We start from the raw sequence: 19,740 nt of genomic DNA, 5'->3' as shown, positions 1-19,740 counted from the left end.
ACACTAAGCTCTTGTATCGCAGGCTTATCAGGTTGATATGTAATTATAAGTTCTTGTGTAACGGGAAGAGAATACTAACCATCAGAAGAGTCAATTTAGTTAATTTAACCATAGTGAATAATGGATTTAAAACCTTGCCAGTTATAATGAAAAGCAAAATAAAAAGAATTAATCTCTATCTTGACTTTTAACAAACAAGCAAAACAAACCAAACCAATAACACCACCTGCACCTTTCAGGAGTGGAGGCAATATATATAACATTTTATAATTCGGAGATGCCGGTGTTGGACTGGGATGTACAAAGTTAAAAATCACACAACACCAGGTTATAGTCCAACAGGTTTAATTGGAAGCACACTAGCTTTCGGAGCGTCGCTCCAAAAGCTAGTGCTTCCAATTAAACCTGTTGGACTATAACCTGGTGTTGTGTGATTTTTAACATTTTATAGGTTCAATTCTTAGAAGGATTCACAGAAAAAGGGTGCTCACAACTCAACAATGTTTACAGATGATCATCATCAAACTTGGTATGACTGAAGCACAATATAACATCACCAGATTCAACAGTTAGGAGTCATTTAAAATCTGCATGCTCAGGCATCTCCACTCTTAATCGTCCATTATCAGTTAATGCAGAACCTTAAGGTTTTGTAGTCTTTGGTATTTAGTATATTAAGCAAGTGTAGTGAGATCTACAGTGCTGATAACAAGAACTTCACTTAGCTGAAGATACTGGGTAAGATGAGTTACACAGTTCAAGTCTGAGACTGTTCAAGTCCAGGCAGCACTCTCCTAATGCAAGCTGCCTTTCAGAAAAGACAACATAGCCTTTTCAGACATAAATGGCAAACAGTTACATTTTACTCGGAAATAAAAAGTTATTTTAGAAAATAATTTGACTGTGTTCTGTGCAAACAATGTTCTCAATCTTGGTTGCATTGGGTGAGAGGAATTGAAGAACCAAACATACAACAGATCAACAATTATTACAAAAACAAATTCACTGCAGTGACAATTAGGTAAACTCACTAATTTAGTATTTTAAAACCCCCTTTCATTACTATTTCCCATTGCTGAACCTCTGTTTTAGACATCAGTTATCCTAAGTTCGATACAGAATTACACTGTCTTGATATAAGCTCAACTTCAGACCAGCTGAAATAGTAAAAGCTTCAATTACTTCTTCAGAAGGATATTTTCCTCAATTTGAGCTCCAAGTTCATCACAATCTGAGCCAATGGCGATGTAATCACCTGAAATTAGATGGAAAAAAATGACCAATCACCAACATTAACTTTCTCCTCTGTGAAAGAATACACAGTGAATATCAACAAATGTGGAAATGAAATGATAATAGTTTCTTTTATGCCCAAGCTTCCACATTAATAAACATTTAGTCTCTGTGTAAAGACGATCTTCAAGCAACAACAACACTTCCCTAAACTGCTTTATTACAGCACAGAAGTCTAATCACCATTTCAGTTAGGGTCAAAAATATCTGACCAGAATAAAACCATCTCCTACCTCACTTTGGAAGGCGTTTTTCAGTCCTAAGGCAGAATCATGACTGTATTTCAGTTTTGCCACTGGTAGCACAGGAAAAATGTCCTGCTTCTTTAACTTGCATGGAATAAAGTTTGGAGACCAAAATGGATAGCATTTGAAATTGGCTGAGGATAATTCAATGATGGAGTGTCCTGTGTCCAAATGAATGATTTGGGTACCATGCAATTTCAGAGTCGAAAGTGCCTTTCTGGAAAAGCACAGCAGGTCAGGCAGCATCAGAGGAACAGGAGAATCGACGTTTTGGGCATGAGCCCTCCATCAAGAATGAGGCTTGTGGGCTGGGATGCTGAGAGATAAATGGGAGGAGGGGTGGGGGGAGGTAGCTGAGAATGCGATAGGTAGATGAAGGAGAGGGATAATAGGCCGGAGAGGAGGGTGGAGTGGATAGATGGGAAAGATGATGGACAGGTCATAAGGGTGTTGCTGAGTTGGAGGCTTTGACTGGGATAATGTGGGGGGGGGGGGGAAATGAGGAAACTGGTGAAATCCACATTGAGGCCGTGGGGTTGCAGTGTCTCAAGGCGGAATATGACATGTTCTTTCTCCAGTCGTTGGGTGGTAAGGGTTTGGCAATGGAGGAGGCCCAGGACCTGCACGTCCTTGGTAGAATGGGAGGGGGAGTTGAAGTGTTCAGCCATGGGACGGTGGGGTTGGTTGGTGCAGGTGTCCCAGAGATGTTCTCTGAAATGATCCGCAAGTAGGTGCCCTCCCTCCTTTATGTAGAGGAGACCACACCTGGTGCAATGGATACAGTAGATGACATTGGTGGCGATACAGGTAAACTTCTGTCAGATGTGGAAGGATCCTTTGGGACCTTGGACGGAAGTGAGGGGAGTGGTGTGGGCACAGGTTTTCCACTTCCTGCTGTGGCAGGGGAAGATGCCGGGAGTGGGGTGTGGGCTGGGGGGGGGAGGGGGCATAGATCTGAGTCACGGAGGGAATGGTCTCCATAGAAGGCTGATAGGGAAAAATATATCTGGTGGTGGGGTCCATTTGTAGGTGGTGGAAGGTGATGAGATGTATGCAGAGGTTGGTGGGGTGGAAGGTGAGGACCAGAGAGGTTCTGTCCTTGTTGCATTTGGATGGGTGGGGTTTGGGAAGGGGAGGTGCAAGAAGTGGAGAAGATGCACTGGAGGGCATCGTTGCCTACCTGGGAAGGGAAATCGAGATCGTGGAAGGAGGCCATCTGAGATTTTAAAGGTGGAATTGAATATCCTGGGAACAGATACGGTGGAGGAGAAGGCATTGGGAATAAGTAATGGCGTTTTTTTACAGGAGTAGGGTGGGAGGAGGTGTAGTCTAGCTGTGGGAATTGTTGGGCTTATATGGACGTCCGTGGTTAGTCGGTCGCCGGAGTTGGAGAAGCGCAGGAAGGGGAGGGAGGTGACCGAAATGATTCAGGTGAATTTGAGGTTGGGGTAAAAGATATTAGTGAAGTTGATGAACTGTTCAGCCTCCTCGTGGGAGCACGAGGTAGCGCCGTTATAGTCATCGATGTAGCGAAGGAATGGGTGGGGTGTGGTGCTGGTATAACTGCAGAGGTTGGACTGTGCCACGTACCCAACAAAGAGACAGGCATAGCTGGGTCCTCAAACAGACTCGCTACCACAGCCACATCTCCTTAGTCAGTGGTGCTGGAAGAGCACAGCAGTTGAGGCAGCATCGAGGAGCTTCAACAAAATCGACGTTTTGGGCAAAAGCCCTTCATCAGGAGGTGATAGAAGGGGTCCTTGATTGATAAAGTAGGTGTGGACGCAGAGGCGGCGGAAGAAATATTCAAGGTTGCTTGGTCCACGTGGGATCTATCATTTCTGTAGGCAGGCACTTAGGAAGGAGATATGGCTGTGGTAGCAAATCTGCTTCAGAATGTGACTGAAAAGCTTCAGGGCAGAGGAGATGACCTGGGGGTGCAGTGAGAGAGGGACTCGCTGAGATCCTTGTAGAGAGAGATGAGGCGAACATTTAGGCCATGTGGGTTCAGTCGGTTCCGTAGGCAGGCACTGACTAAGGAGAGGTAAAAACAAGGACTGCAGATGCTGGAAACCAGATTCTGGATCAATGGTGCTGGAAGAGCACAGCAGTTCAGGCAGCATCGAGGAGCTTCAGCAAAATCGACGTTTCGGGAAAAAGCCTTTCATCAGTCCATCTTCTGCAGTTACACCAGCGCCACCCCCTCACCTGTTTCTCCGCTACATTGTATCGGCACTACCTCGTGCTCCCATGAGGAGGTTAAAACAGTTAACCAACTTCACACCTTTCACTCCGACCTCAAATTCACCTGGACATCTCGGACACCTCTCTCACCCTTCTGGATCTCTCCATCTCCAGCGACTGACTAACCACAGACATCTACTACAAGCCCACCGACTCCCACAGCTACCTAGACTACAATTCCTCCCACCCTACCTCCTGTAAAAATGCCAACACTTATTCCCAATTCTTCCGCCTTCGCCGCATCTGTTCCCAGGATCCCAGATGGCCTTCTTCCAAGATTGCAATTTCCCTTCCCAAATGGTCAACGATGCTCTTCAGCGCATGTCTTCCACTTCCCGAGCCATCACCCTTGAACCCCAACCCTCCCAATGAGAAAATGTGTAAGGTATGAGAAGGTAGGGAAAGTGTTAAGTTTTGAGTTTCGTGAAACAAAGGTTCAGTTAAGCATGACTCAGGTCAGGTGAGAACTTGTAGTAAACAATGAGGTGTTGGAGGCAAGGGTAGTGGTTTAACAAGATGAAAAAGCATTCAGTATGTAAAGTCAGTTAACAAGGTGAAGAGCCTTCATTATGTGAAGCCAAGTATTCATTGTATAATGCCAGATGGTTTAATCTTTACTATTGACACTCGCTGATTGTAACAGGTACCCAATCTTGATGCCTTATCATGATGCTTCTCCCTGTAAATGACTATATAATTCATTAAGAATCTGCTGTTCAAGAGAGAAGATCAAGAACTCATGTCTCTGTGCACATGTGCAATCGTTCTCTTTCCTACCAGGGCCCTGAATAACAATGAAGAAGGTAAAAAACCATACTGTGTCTCTGAGCATTTTGCTTCGACTGAGGTGGGATCAGGACGACACCAATGCAACAAGGACAGAACCCTCCCACCCCTCAACTTCCACCCCACCAACCTCCACATATATCGTATCAGCCTCTGCCACTTCCGCCACCTACAAATGGACTCCACCATCAGATATATTTTTCCCTCCCCACCCCTTTCAGCTTTCTGGAAAGACCATTCCCTCTGCGATTTCTTCGTCAGATCCATGACCGCCACCAGTCCACATGCAGCACCTTCCCCAGCCACTGCAGGAAATGCAAAAACTGCACCCTCGAAGGCTCCAAAGGATTCTGACATCTGACAGGAATTTACCTGTATCACCACCAATGTCATCTACTGTATCCATTGCACCAGATGTGGTCTCCTCTACATTGGGAAGAGAGGACACCTACTTGCGGATCATTTCAGAGAACATCTCTGGGACGCCCGCACCAACCAACCCCATGGCTGAACACTTCAACTCCCCCTCCCATTCCGCCAAGGACATGCAGGTCCTGGGCATCCTCCATTGTCAAACCTTTACCACCCAACGACTGGAGGAAGAACATGTCATATTCTGCCTTGGGATACTCCAACCCCATGGGATCAATGTGGATTTCACCAGTTTCCTCATTTTCCCTCCCCCCACATTATCCCAGTCCAAGCCTCCAACTCGGCACCACCCTCATGACCTGTCCATCACCTTTCCATCTATCCACTCCACCCTCCTCTCCGACCTTCTCCCTCTCCTTCATTTACCTATTGCACTCACTCTCAGCTCCCTTACCTATCCCCACCCCCCCTCCCATTTATCTCTCAGCACCCCAGCCCACAAGCCTCATTCCTGGTAAAAGGCTTACACTCGAAACGTCAATTCTCCTCCTCCTCGGATGCTGCCTGACGTGCTGTGCTTTTCCAGCAAGACATTCTCGACTCGAATCTGCAGTCCTCACTTTCTCCTACCATGCAATTTCATGCTGCCTGCTCACACCCATTAGCAAAGCTCAATGTTCAACACTCTACTGAGTGGCAAATCACGATGAAACAAGCATAGAGGACTCGTGCTGGAGGTAATAGGAAAGTTGGAATGCTACCATTAAGCCAAGGCTCACTCCATTCTCCAAATACTTAATTTTTAAAGTAATTTTATAATTAAGATAAATTCTTTAAATAGGCTGGCATGTGACTCACCATCTGTTTTCATTGCAGCGGCTAACATTTCTCTACACTTGATCCGCACTGAATCTGTGGTGAAAGGAGCCTGAGGATAACTTTTTAGTTGAAATGGCGACGGAGTATAGAATGCTTCATGGGGATTACTGGAATTGCTTCCTGAACTGTAAAAATAAAAATACAGTAGAAACCAAATCTCAGCATTTTGTCAGATGTTAAGCATGTTTATTCTAATATTACGATTACTTCTGATAGGTCACTATATGCCAAAACACAGCTAATTTACAAGCATGCTTGAAACAAAGCAAAATAACCACAAAGGCTTTAGGAATATTAAATTTGATTAGTTTGCTGATTGCATTAATTATATTGATGTCAAATTCCAGTCTTAATAAGAAACAAACCAATTTTATCGGTGGCTACATTAGAATTCTGTCCCCCAAATTTTATTAAATATGTATTTTCAACTGAAACTAGGAAGATATTTTCCAGGGAATAGCTGCAAACACACCTCCCCCTCAGTGTGTTCTGCTTCACAGATTCTAACAGAGATGAGTTGAGGGATGAAGTATGTCACTTTTCAATCTAGTTCCAATCACGCAACGGACAGGTTTGTAAACAAGTATCGGCAGAAGTAAAATCAAGAAACCACCGAAATGAGGAAGACTCCCTATTAATGAAAGCTATCAAGCCAATTTTTTTGAAGTTAGTGAGAGGTCTGATGCAGAAATTTTGTTAATTTTATTTTTGGAACCTTTCTTCTTTTGCTTCTGGACTGTTTTGTGCCAAGGACACCGAATCCCTTTTCTTCTCTTCTGAGGGTTTGTCAGTTGATGGGCCATCTGCAAAATAGCATTTGAATTAAAAATCATGTCAAAACCTTTTAAAAAAGGCACTTTATTAAATAAAACAAGAAAATAAATACCACAGTAACATTCACATTAACTGCTGCCTCACCAACTGAAATATAATCCACCTCTGCTATCCTCCCCAGGGTTAAAAGTACTGATGTCAGTCTAAAGTAATTGAAAGAGATGTTGCTGAAGATTGAAGTATCTTTCATTCAGTGCTTAAAGTGAAAAATTTCAAAAAGGTAGAGAGCTTCAAATCCTCTGCATGTTGAAGATATATTTCCCATTCTATTATTACAACCACAAACTGCAGAAAGATAACTGACATGTTTGATTTACTGGGGCGTGTGCACTGTTTAACACACACTTTACTGTAGTAGAAAACCAAACAGAGCAAAGTAGGGACAGAACTGCAAGAGATACTATTCACGTCTGACCACTTGTATGCAAAATAAGCAATTCTTATGATTTCAATTCCTAGGTCATCTAAAGATTTTAGGTCAAGATTGCTTTTAAAACAATCAATTCAGCACACCATGTATAATTGTACAGCGTTTTTTTATATTGACAGCAAACAATATTTCAATTATCTCTGAAAAATTCAACTACAGGTAATTTTATAATGCCATAAATGCATTCCAGTGAAACCTCGCTTAATAGAAATAATGGGGTCTATGGGAAAAGTGGGGTTAGAGGCAGACCAGCAAAACAAATCACTCACTATCGTTCAGAAATGAACCAAAGGTCTAATGCACATTGCAGCACAGCCCGAATGAAGTTCAAATCATACTTATTAACAAAGCAAAGTAAATTTAACATTACATTTTAAAAATGTCAGAAAGCTGCTCTCTATACAATACCTTTCACAAGAAATTTGCTCTGTCAGCAGCTGACGTCAGCGCATGCATGGTACGGCATGAAAACCAGTGCTGACATCGCGCCATGTGCAGAATGGCACAACGACCATGAAATAAGCCAAAGATGGAGAGGTCCAAAGCCTCTGCAAGTTGACGATACATTTTCCATTCAGTTACGATAACCACAAACTATAATTAAAGTACTTTAGATGGGTCAGTTTTTGTCCAATGTGTGCAGGAGGTTTTCCTGACAGTATGTAGATAGGCCAACAAAAGGTGAAGCCACACTGGATTTGGTACTGGGTAATGAACCAGGCCAAGTGTTAGATTTGGAGGTAGGTGAGCACTTCGCTGATAGTGACCACAATCCGATTATGTTTACTTGAGCAAGGGATAGGTACGTACTGCAGGGCAAGAGTGATAGCTGGGGAAAAGACAATTATGATGTGATTAGGCAAGATTTAGGATGGAGAAGAAAACTGCAAGAGATGGGCACAAGTGAAATGTGGAGTTTCTTCAAGGAACAGCTACTGCGTGTCCTTGATAAGTATGTACCAGTCAGGCAGGGTAGATGATGTCGAGTGAGGGAGCTGTGGTTTACTAAGGAAGTTGAATCGCATCAAGAGAAAGGTGGCGGCTTATGTTAGGATGAGGCGTGAAGGCTCAGTTAGGGCACTTGTAAGTTACAAGCTAGCCAGGAAAGACCTAAAGAGAAAACTAAGAGCCAGGAAGGGACATGAGAAGTCATTGGTAGATAGAATCAAGGAAAACCCTAAAGTTTTCGATAGCTAAATCAGGAATAAAAGAATGACTAGAATAGGATTAAGGCCAATCAAGGACAGTAGTGGGAAGTTGTGCGTGGAGTTTGAGGAGATAGGAGAAGTGCCGAATTAATATTTTTCATCGGTATTCACACTGGAAAATAAACAATGTTGTTGAGGACAAGACTGTGATACAGGCTACTAGACTAGATGGGATTGAGGTTCACAAGGAGGAGGTGTTAGCAATTCTGGAAAATGTAAAAATAGATAAATCCCTTGGGCCGGATGGGATTTATCCTATGATTCTCTGGGAAGCCAGGGAGGAGATTGCAGAGCCTTTGGCTTTGATCTTTAAGTCATCACTTTCTATTGGAATGGTGCTAGAAGACTGGAGGATAGCAAATGTTGTCTCCTTGTTCAAGAATGGGAGCAGGGGCAATCCTCGTAATTATAGATCAGTGAGCCTTACTTCAGTTGTGGGTAAAATGTTGAAAGAGGCTATAAGAGAGGATTTATAATCATCAAGAAAGGAATAAGTTGATTAGGGATAGTCACAGTTTTGTGAAGGGTAGGTCGTGCCTCTTAAACCTTATTCAGTTCTTTTGAGAAAGTGACCAAACAGGTGGATGAGGGTAAAGCAGTTGATGTGGTGTACATGGATTTCTGTAAGGTGTTTGATAAGGTTCCCCATGCTAGACTATTGCACAAAATACAGAGGCATGGGATTGAGGGTGATTTCGCGGTTTGGATCAGAAATTGGCTCGCTGAAAGAAGATAGAGGGTGGTGGTTGTTGGGAAATGTTCATCCTGGAGATCAGTTACTCGTGGTGTACTGCAAGGAACTGTTTTGTGGCCACTACTGTTTGTCATTTTTATAAATGACCTGGAAGGAGGCACAGAAGGATGGGTTAATAAATTTACAGATGACACTAAGATCGGTGGAGTTGCGGACAGTGCCGAAGGATGTTGCAGGTTACTGAGGGATATAGATAAGTTGCACAACTGGGCTGAGAGGTAGCAAATGGGAGTTTAATGTGGAAAAGTGCGATTCACTTTGGAAGGAACAACAGGAATAAAGAGTACTGCGGTAATGGTAAGATCCTTGGCTGTGTAGATGAGCAGAAAGATCTTGGTGTTCATGTACACAGATATCTGAAAGTTGCCACCCAGGTTGATAGGGTTGTTAAGAAGGCATATGGTGTGTTAGCTTTTATTGGTAGAGGGATTGAGTTTCAGAACCACAAGGTCAACTTGCAGCCACACTTGGGGTATTGCGTACAGTTCTGGTCACCACATTATAGGAAGGATGTGGTGGCTTTGGAAAGGTTCAGAGGACATTTACTAGGATGTTGCCTGGTATGGAGGGAAGGTCTTATGAGGTAAGGCTGAGGGACTTGAGGCTGTTTACATTGGAGAGAAGAAAGTTGAGAGGTGACTTAAATGAGACATACAAGATAATCAGAGGGTCATCAAGGCTTTTTTCCACTATGGATATTTAGTGTCAGCATAACCTTCCAGTCAAATAACTAGAATGTTAAAATATAAAATAAAACATGGATGCTACTTAACCCCATCTGCTATCTCAGAAATACAGTTCTTAATATGCAGGTGCCAACCTCTCTGAACTATGCTATCAATACATATGGTTCAATTCAGCTGAACTGCTCCTTAATACCACATTACGCACTGGCAAGTTGCCATTTACGTCCTAAACATACTAAGGCTGGCACACTAGAATTTTTAAATTCAAAATTGTTGAATTTTATACAGTTTGGGCTTAGACACAGCAACAAGAATAAGAAAGCTGGTCAAAATACAGTAGGGTTCTGATTTTCATCCCTGGCAGAAACCAGACAGGAAACAGTTAAAATGAAGAATGGGAACTTATAAACTCCAACCTGTTTAATTGCATTCTTCAATTAAAATAGTCCCCTAGCAAGATTCCCATGACCAAATACTCTGCCTTTTGCCACATCTTCGAAAAACAATTAGTCATATAGCATGGAAACATACCATTTGGTCCAAACAGATCAGACATACCATCTGACCTGCCATCATTTGGCCACTTATTCCTCTAAACCCTTCCTAAATGTTGTAATTATACCAGCCTCCACCACTTCCTCCAACAGCTCGCTCCATACACTCACCATCCTCTGCATGAAAACATTACCCCTCAGGTCCTTTTTATTTTTTTTTCTCTCTTACATAAAACCCTAAGCCTTTCTGTTTTGCACTCCCCCATCCTAAGAAAAAAGACTGCAACCATTCACCCGATCCGTGCCTCTCAGGATTTTATAAACCTCTGTAAGATCACCCCTCATCCTATGAAGGTACAGGGAAAATAGTTCCAACCTATTCACCTCTCCCTACAACTCAAACCCTCCAGTCCTGGCAACATACTTATAAATATCTTCTGCACCTTCTCAAGTTTAACAACATCTTTCTTATGGAAGGGCGACCAGAATTGTATGCAGCATTCTAAAAGGGATCTCATCAATGCCCTATGCATCTGAAACAGGACATCCCAATTCCAATAGTCAATGCTCTGACCAGTGAAGACAATGATGCCAAACAGCTTTTTCACACCCCTTTCTATGACTTAATTTTGAAGGAACTACACACCTGCACCTCTTTGTCAGCAATACCCCTAGAGCTCTACCATTAAGTCGAAGAGTGTGGTGCTTGGAAAGGCACAGCTGGTCAGACAGCATCTGAGAAGCAGCAGCATTAATGTTTCAGGCATAAGCCCTTCATCAGGAAAGCCCCAAAAACTTTGATTCTCCTGCTCCTCGGGTCATGCCTGACCAGCTGTACTTTTCCAGCACCACACTCTTCAACTCTGACCTCCAGCAACAGAGTCCTCAATTTCTCCCGCTACCTTTAAGTGTAAGCATCCTGCCCTTGTTTGCCTTACCAAAATGCAACACCTCACATTTATCAAAATTAAACTCCATCTGCCACTCCTCAGTCCACTGGCCCATCTGATCAAGGTTTGGTTGTACTCTGAGATAATCTTGTTCAGTGTGCATTACACCAACTATTTTGGTATCATCTGCAAATTTACTAACCATATCGGTGATCTTCACATCCAAATCATTTATATAAATGACAAAAAGTATGACAAAAGACAAAATGATTCTTGTGGCACAACGCTGGTCACAGGCTTCCAGTCAGAAAAGCAACCCTCTATTACCACCCTCTGTCTCCTATCTACAAGCCAATTTTGTACCCAATTGGCTAGTTCCCCTTGTGACTTAACCATACTAAACAGTCTCCCAGACGAAGTCTTGTCAAACGCTTTATGGAAGCCCATACAGACATCTACCACTCTGCCTGCATTAATCTTCTTCGTCATCTCTTCAAAACACTCAGTATAGTGAAACATTGATTTCCCGTGCACAAAGCTAACGTTGACTATCCTTAATCAGTCCTTGCCCTTCTAAATGCATGTAAATCCTATCCCTCAGAATCATCTCCAACGGCTTACCCAACACTGATGCAAGACTGACCAGTCTATAGTACTCGGGTTTTTATTTAAATAATGGCACAACAGCCAACCTCCAGTCTTCCAGTACCTCATCCGTGGCTAATGATGACACAAGTATCTCAGCAAGGGGTCCGGTAGTCTCCTCCCTAGCTCTCACAAAGTTCTGGTCAGGTCCCAGGGATTATCTATCTTTATATGTTTTAAGACCTCCAGTACTGCCTTTTCTGTAATATGAACACTTTTCAAGACATCAGTATTTATCTCCCCAAGTACCATTACTTCCATGTCCTTCTTCACAGTAAATACTGAAGTAAAATTTTAATTTAATATCTCACCCATCTCCTGTGGATCACACAAGTAGATCTGTAAGGGATACCTATTTGCTCCCCTGTTACTCTTTTACCCTTAATGTACTTACAGAAGCTCTTTGGATTCTCCTTAACTCTATTTGCCAACACTATTTCATGTCCCCTTTTACCCTTGATTTCCCTCTTAAGTATACTCCTACTGCCCTGAAACTCCACTAGGGATTCACTCAATCCCAGCTGTCTATACCTGACACATGACCAGAGCCTTGATTTCTTTAGTCATCCAGCATCCTACACCTACCAGCCTTGTCCTTCACACTAACAGGGACATACTGTCTCTGGACTCTGGTTATCTCATTTTTAAGGGCCTCCTTTCTCAACCGCCCTTTTCTTTACCTGCAACTAGCCTCCTCTAATCAACTTTTGAAAGTAACTGTCTAATACCATCAAAATGGGCCTCACTCCAATTTAGATTTTTAACTTTTTGATCAGTTCTAACCTTTCCATCACTTTTTGAAACTAACAGAATTAGGACCATTTGCCCCAAAGTGCTCACCTCCGTAACTTGCCCTGCCTTATTTCACATCAGAAGGTCAAGTATTGCTCCTGCTCTAGTAAGTACAACCACAAACTGAATAAGAAAGTTTTGTACAAGCTGAAATTCCTCCCCATCCAAGTCCTAAACCCTTATCAAAGTCCCGGTTTATGTTTGGGAAGTTAAAATGCTCTACCATTACAACTCTATTATTCTTACTGAGATTTGGGATCTTCTTACATATATGATTCTCAATTTCCTACTGGCTATCTTTCGGGAGGGGGTGATTTAATATAATCCCAGCCAGGTGATTATCAGGTTCTTATTTCTCTGCCCAGTGAAAACATATGGGTGGAACAATCTCCCAGGAATATATTCAAATATTGCCATATTATCCCTGACCAAAAACACCACTCCCCATCCACTCTTGCCTCTCTTTCTAACCTTCCTGTAGCGTCTATACCCCAGAAAATAAGTTCTATTTATCACTGAGCCACTTTTCTGTAATAGCTACGATATCCCAGGCCCAATGCTCTAAATTCACCTGCCTAGCCTGTCAGGCCTCTTGCATCGAAGTAAATGCAGTTTAATTATCGGTCTTACCTCATTCTCTGCAAAGCTTCCATCTGCATAAAGAACTTTCCACGCATATCTCCCCTAAACCTTACCCCTCCCACTTTGAACTCATGACCCCTAGTAATTGAGTCCTTCACTCTGGCAAAAAGTTTCTTGCTATCCACCCTGTCTATACCTTTCATGATTTTGTAGACTTCAAATCAGATTCCCCCTCAACCTCCATCTTTCTAATGAAAGTAATCCTAATCTATTCAACTTCTATTCAGAGCTAGAGGCCTCCGTACCAGGCAACCTCCTCTGCACCCTCTCCAAAGCATCCACATCCTTTTGGTAATGTGGCGACCAGAACTGTATGCATTATTCCAAATGCAGCCGAACCAAAGTCCTATACAACTATAACATGACCTGCCAACTCTTGTACTCAATAATCCGTTCAATGACCACATGCTTTCTTGACCACTTTACTGACCTGCATTGCCACCTTCGGGGAACAATGGACCTGAACACCCAGACCTCTCTGTACGTCAATTTTCCCCAGGACTTTTCCATTTACTGTGTAGTTTACTCTTGAATTGGATCTTCCAAAATGCATCACCTTGCATTTGCCCAGATTGAACTCCATCTGCCATTTCTCTGCTTATCTCTCCAATCTATCAATATTTTGCTGTATTCTCTGACAGTTGCCTTCACTATCTGCTACTCCACCAATCTTCGTGTCATCGGCAAACTTGCTAATCAGGCAACCAATGTCTTCCTCCAAATCATTTTTATATCTCACAAACAACAGTAGTCCCAGCACAGATCCCTGTAGAACACATATGTCACAGGTCTCCATTTGAGAAACTCCTTTCACTACTACTATGTCTTCTGTTGCCCAGCCAGTTCTCTATCCATCTGAGAGGCAGCAGTGCTAACCACTGAGCCACCATGTCACCCCTACTGCATATATTCTGCACCGTCTCCAAGGCATCCTTGACCATGGCACAGGGAGGCAACACAGGCGGCTGCAAAAGCGTCCGTGCCCCAGACTAGAAATTCCCCTATTATAATTGATTGCTTGGAACCTGACATACCGCTCATACAGTAGAGTGACAGTAACAAAAACCTGTTGTCAGGCAAACCCCACCTACAGTATCGAAAACAGAATACCTGTTTGAAACAGATGTAGACTCCTCCACTACCTGGCAACCTCTCATTTCTTTCGTAGTGGTCACCATCAACCTGAATATACCAGTTTTATTTATCTCCCTGAAATTGCCATCCATCACACCCCATTGCTCTTGTAAACTCATTACCTCGAACAGCAGCTTCTACCAATCCATGCAGTATGGTAGGATTTGCAACCTAACACACTTCCTGCAGACAGTCCCCAGGAAAATTCAAATTCTCCTTAATCTCTGACATTTACTCTTCCTGTCAGATCATGCTATTAAAAGCCACTTCTGCCTATATAACAATCTACAGACCTAGAAATTACCTAAAAACACAACACACTTTGCTCAAAAACGCAGCATTAAACACAGTCTGTCTTTCTAACCAAAAACACTGCCCTGGGATAACTTAGTACTAATGCTTAATATTAAAAATCAATCAAGAAAGATGACAGCATAAATACAAGAAAAAATGCTGTCACCTTACTCTCTATTATAGATTTATAAAAAAAAATTAAGATTTAGAAGTTTGATAATTCTTAAAAATAATTAAGCTGATCAAGCTCAAAAACCAAAAGATCACCCTCTTCTCCTATAATTTCGGGCAGTGATGATTTTTCTAAATCACTGATACCTCGACAGCTGCACCAAAAGCTTGATATTAGACTTCCTACATCAACCATTAAACTTCACTACTTGTTTGCTATTTCAGTAAAACCCAATATCTAGAGTCCTTGTGCAATTTCTCAGTCCACCAGCTATGAAACTACACCTGTTGGCTGCTCCATTAAAAAGCCAAACGTCAAGCCTTATGCAATTCCTCAGTCTCTGACCATACCACATGGTTGCTCTCCCAAAACTCTCCATTCTTCCTCCCATTTAAATTATCTTTGCTTTTGATGTTTTTTTTTAAAAAGTTCCAAAAACAATGCAAAACTTGTAAGAAATTACTGCACCAAGGAATTGATTAGATCCAGCTAAGTGCAGAAAAACATCAAAAATCAAGAATAGTTCTCCTAGCCACTATCCTCTTCAGTTCACCTTTTTATTAAAAATATTTGGAATAACTGTGGAATTGATTGGTGAACTCTTGACAAAGTGTTGCACAAAATCTCTATGTCTTCAAAAACCTCTCAAACCTCCAGCAATAAGTTCATTGTAAAATGACAATTATGCTCTTATATAGATCTCCAAACTCTGAACAATGTGTTTACTGCCAGTCAACTGAATTAGATCAAATTCTATCACCAAAAACACCATGCAATTATTAATGTTCAGGCAATTTAAGGGGTAATCACACCCTTGAAAATCTTCTGTTACAACATGATGGTAAACCCTTCTGTTAATTAAACCAAAGACACAGAAAAGCTCACCTCGCCTCATAATCTGTTGAAGACTTTGTTGTGGGCAAAGTCTTAGAGAGAATTGTAAGGGATAGGATTTATGCACATCTGGATAGGAATAATGTGATCAAGGATAGTCAGCATGGTTTTGTGAAGGGCAGGTCGTGCCTCACAAACCTTATTGAATTCTTTGAAAAGGTGACGAAGGAGGTTGATGAGGGGAAAGCGGTAGATGTGGTATATATGGATTTTAGTAAGGCGTTTGATAAGGTTCCCCATGGTAGGCTACTGCAGAAAATATGGAGATATGGCATTGAGGGTGAGTTGGAGGTTTGGATTAGGAATTGGCTGGATGGAAGAAGACAGAGGGTAGTAGTTGATGGCAAAGTTTCTTCATGGAGTGCCGTCACTAGCGGTGTTCCGCAAGGATCTGTTTTGGGACCATTGCTGTTTGTCATTTTTGACAGTGAGGAAGGATGTGGCAGGTTACAGCAGGATATAGAGAAGCTGCAGAACTGGGCAGAAAGGTGGCAAATGGAATTCAATGTAGCTAAGTGTGAGGTGATTCACTTTGGGAAGAATAACAAATAGATGGGGTACTGGGCTAATGGTCGGATACTTGGTAGTGTGGATGAGCAGAGGGATCTTGGTGTCCATGTACACAGATCTCTGAAAGTTGCCACCCAGGTAAATAGTGCGGTGAGGAAGGCATATGGCGTACTGACTTTTATTGGTAGAGGAATTGAGTTCCGGAGTCCTGAGGTCATGATGCAGTTATATAAGACTCTGGTGCGGCCGCATCTGGAATATTGTGTTCAGTTTTGGTCGCCATACTATAGGAAGGATGTGGAGGCACTGGAACGGGTGCAGAGGATGTTTACCAGGATGTTGCCTGGTATGGAAGGAAGATCGTATGAGGAAAGACTGAGACACTTGGGGCTGTTTTCATTAGAGAAAAGAAGGTTTAGGGGTGACTTGATTGAGGTGTACAAGATGATTAGGGGGTTAGATAGGGTTGACAGTGTGAACCTTTTCCCGCGTATGGAGTCGGGTATTACAAGGGGACATAGCTTTAAATTAAGGGGGGGTAGATATAGGACTGAAGTTAGGGGTAGGTTCTTCACTCAGCGAGTCGTAAGTTCATGGAATGCCCTGCCAGTAGCAGTGGTGGACTCTCCCTCTTTATGGGCATTTAAGCGGGCATTGGATAGGTATATGGAGGATAGTGGGTTAGTATAGGTTAGGTGGGCTTGGATCGGCGCAACATCGAGGGCCAAAGGGCCTGTACTGCGCTGTATTCTTCTATGTTCTATGAGTGACAAAGAACTACCTAAATTCCACTATTTAACAAAAATATCAATTTCATTCTTTAATGTTAAAGGTGAGCATTAAACAACAACTATTTACAACTCTAAGCCTCCTTTATCTTAAAGATTTGTTATGTACCTCCACTCTATAACAATATTCTGATCCAATAAAAGCCCCTATTAAATTTACAGCAACTTAATTTTCAAAACCAGACAGTGGCTGTCATCTCCGGTGTCGGTCTGCCTCGGTTTGTAGATCTTCCTGAGCTGTCTTTGGTCTTCTGCTGCAAAGATATTTCATATGAAAAAAGTATCTTTGACAGAGAATGTGGTGAATAGCAGTCTTTCAACAGCAGTTGATGCTCTTTCTGGCTAACTGTGCAAAATACCTGTTTTTTTAATACCCAAATATCGGATCATCTCATTGGTTCACTGTTGTCAAAACAGTAAAATTCAAATTCGATTGGGTTTTAGTATTTTGGGGCATGATTTAAACTGATTGGCTAAATTTGAAATGCTGTTTCGAAAAACTGAGGTATCTAGGTTACAGCCAAATGGTACATCTTTTAGGGCAGCACGGCGGCACAGTGGTTAGCACTGCTGCCTCACAGCGCCAGAGACCCATGTTCAATTCCCGCCTCAGGCAACTATGTATGGAGTTTGCACATTCTCCCAGTGTCTGCATGGGTTTCCTCTGGGTGCTCCGGTTTCCTCCCACAATCCAAAAATGTACAGGTTAGATGAATTGGCCATGCTAAATTGCCTGTAGTGTTAGGTAAAGGGGTAAATGTAGGGAAATGGGTCTGGGTTGCGCATTGGCGCGTCGGTGTGGACTTGTTGGCCGAAGGGCCTGTTTCCACACTAAGTTATCTAATCTAACCTTTCAATTTCCCAGCATGCTGTGATTCCTAGTCAGTTACATGACAGGTGCTTGCCAGCTTTTACTCTCTATTAAATGTATAGTACCTGTCTTCAACTTCATAAGATACCATTGCTCCCAGCAAATCTTTAACTTTTTGCCCAAGATGGCTATTCTAGCATTTCAGCTCAAGACTCCACCTTGGCCTCTTCAGATGAGAAGTGAGACAATGGGATATAATGATTAGAATTGTGTACCCTCATTCTGCCACAGGCAAGTAGTGAAACCTGGGGATATCTACTAGAGGTTAATACAACGGATTGGGGTAATGTAGTGACACGGGATTTAGAAGTAGTTGGCAGTCAAGGAACAAAGAGTAGGAATAATTTTATAGCTTTAACTTTAAAGAATTATAAAATGCAAGGATGACAGTATGAAAAGCCAAAAGCCTCCCAAGTTGGTGGAGTAAGAACGTCAGGTCAGAATCAATGCAGAGAAGTATTAAGTGATGTACTTTGCTGGGATGAACATTGAAAGATAAAGTTAAACGATGAATACAATTCGAAATGAGGGACTTTGGTGAGTACATGCACAGATCATTGAAGGTGGCAGGACAGATGGAGAACAGCTAATAAAGCATTGTGTTGACAGCTTTGGCTTTATTAATAAGAGTCACTGAGAACAGAAGCAAGGAGCTGATGTTGAGCTTGCATAACACACTTGCTAGACCCCAGATGGAGCATGCTGCACAACTCTGGACACTACTTTGTAAGAAAGGCATGAATGCATTGGAGAGAGTTCAAAAGCGATTTCGATGAATGGGTCTACAAATGAAACTTTATTTAAGAAGATAGATTGAAGTTGGTATAGTTCTCTTTGAAAAGAAGACAGCTTAGAGAAGATTTGAAGAGGTTTTAAAACCATGATTGGGCTGGACAGAATGGATAGGAAGAGGTTTGCCCAATTTATAAAAGGAATAAGACCAAGTGGTTGTAGATTTGGAGTGATTTGCAAAGGCAGCAAGGGTGATATGAGAAGGAAATTCTTCACATAGTAAATAGTTAGGGTATGGAATGCACTGCTCAAAATGGGATGGAAATTGGTTCAACAGAGGCATTGGATGAGTGTTTGGATAGAAATAGTGAGTAAGGATATGGGGGGGAAAAAAAAATTAGAAGTTTGGCAGTAGGGAACAATGCTCGATTGAAGATCGATTCAGACATGACAGATGAATGGCTTCCTTCTGTATCATAACAATTCTGCAGTAAGGGGTCTTTTTCTGAGTCCCAATGGAGTACTACAAGGATCAGTGCTTGGACTCCAGCTATTGACAATATATATAAATAATTGAGATAAGGGAACTAAATTCCAAGTTTGCAGAAAACACAAAGTTGGGTTCAAAGGTGTGTAGTGATGCTATAGTGTGAGAACAAGTAGAGTGAGCGGGCAAATGCATGGCAGATAAAGCATAACAGATAAATATGAGGTCATCCAATCTGGTAGCAAAAGCAGGAAGACAAATTATCTAAATTGCAAGAGATTTAGGAAGGGCAAATGTGCTCTAAGACTTGGTTGTCCTTGTAATGCAGTTGCTGAAAGTAAGCATGCAGTAGGCCATTTAGGACTGAGATGAGGAGAAATTTCTTCACCCAGAGGGCAGTGAGCCTGTGAAATTTCTTAACCCAGAAAGCAGTGACCATGGTTGTGGTCAAAATACTGAATATTTTCAAAAAGGAGTTAGATATAATTCTTAGGGCTAGAAGGGTCAAAGGTATGGAAAGAGAGAACAGTAACAAGATCGTGAGTTGAATGACCAGTCGTGATCACATTGAATGTTTCTATATTTAAATTTCCAAATATTTAAAAAGCTGGAACGGACAACCGGAAGCAGCAGATTCAAACCACGACAAATGCCGGAGGAAAGA

The 19,740-nt window shown here is 42.2% G+C and overlaps 1 protein-coding gene across 1 annotated transcript in view; it reads right to left on the bottom strand.

The window, feature by feature from the left end:
- The window catches only part of tcea1 (transcription elongation factor A (SII), 1), an 85,071-nt gene that overhangs the window by 30,878 nt on the left and 34,453 nt on the right, over nt 1-19,740 (bottom strand). Inside the window, exons 4-6 of the mRNA XM_043688334.2 lie at nt 6,535-6,622; nt 5,799-5,944; nt 1,199-1,255 (exon numbers count right to left, since the gene is read on the bottom strand). Coding sequence (XP_043544269.2) covers nt 1,199-1,255; nt 5,799-5,944; nt 6,535-6,622 — 291 coding nt within the window. The remainder of the gene's footprint in view (nt 1-1,198; nt 1,256-5,798; nt 5,945-6,534; nt 6,623-19,740) is intronic.

This window comes from Chiloscyllium plagiosum, unplaced genomic scaffold (assembly GCF_037043375.1).
Source record: "Chiloscyllium plagiosum isolate Xiang-an unplaced genomic scaffold, Cpla_swu_hap1 HiC_scaffold_4, whole genome shotgun sequence".
Classification (NCBI taxonomy): domain Eukaryota; kingdom Metazoa; phylum Chordata; class Chondrichthyes; order Orectolobiformes; family Hemiscylliidae; genus Chiloscyllium; species Chiloscyllium plagiosum.
This window is presented reverse-complemented; position numbering and strand designations above follow the sequence as displayed.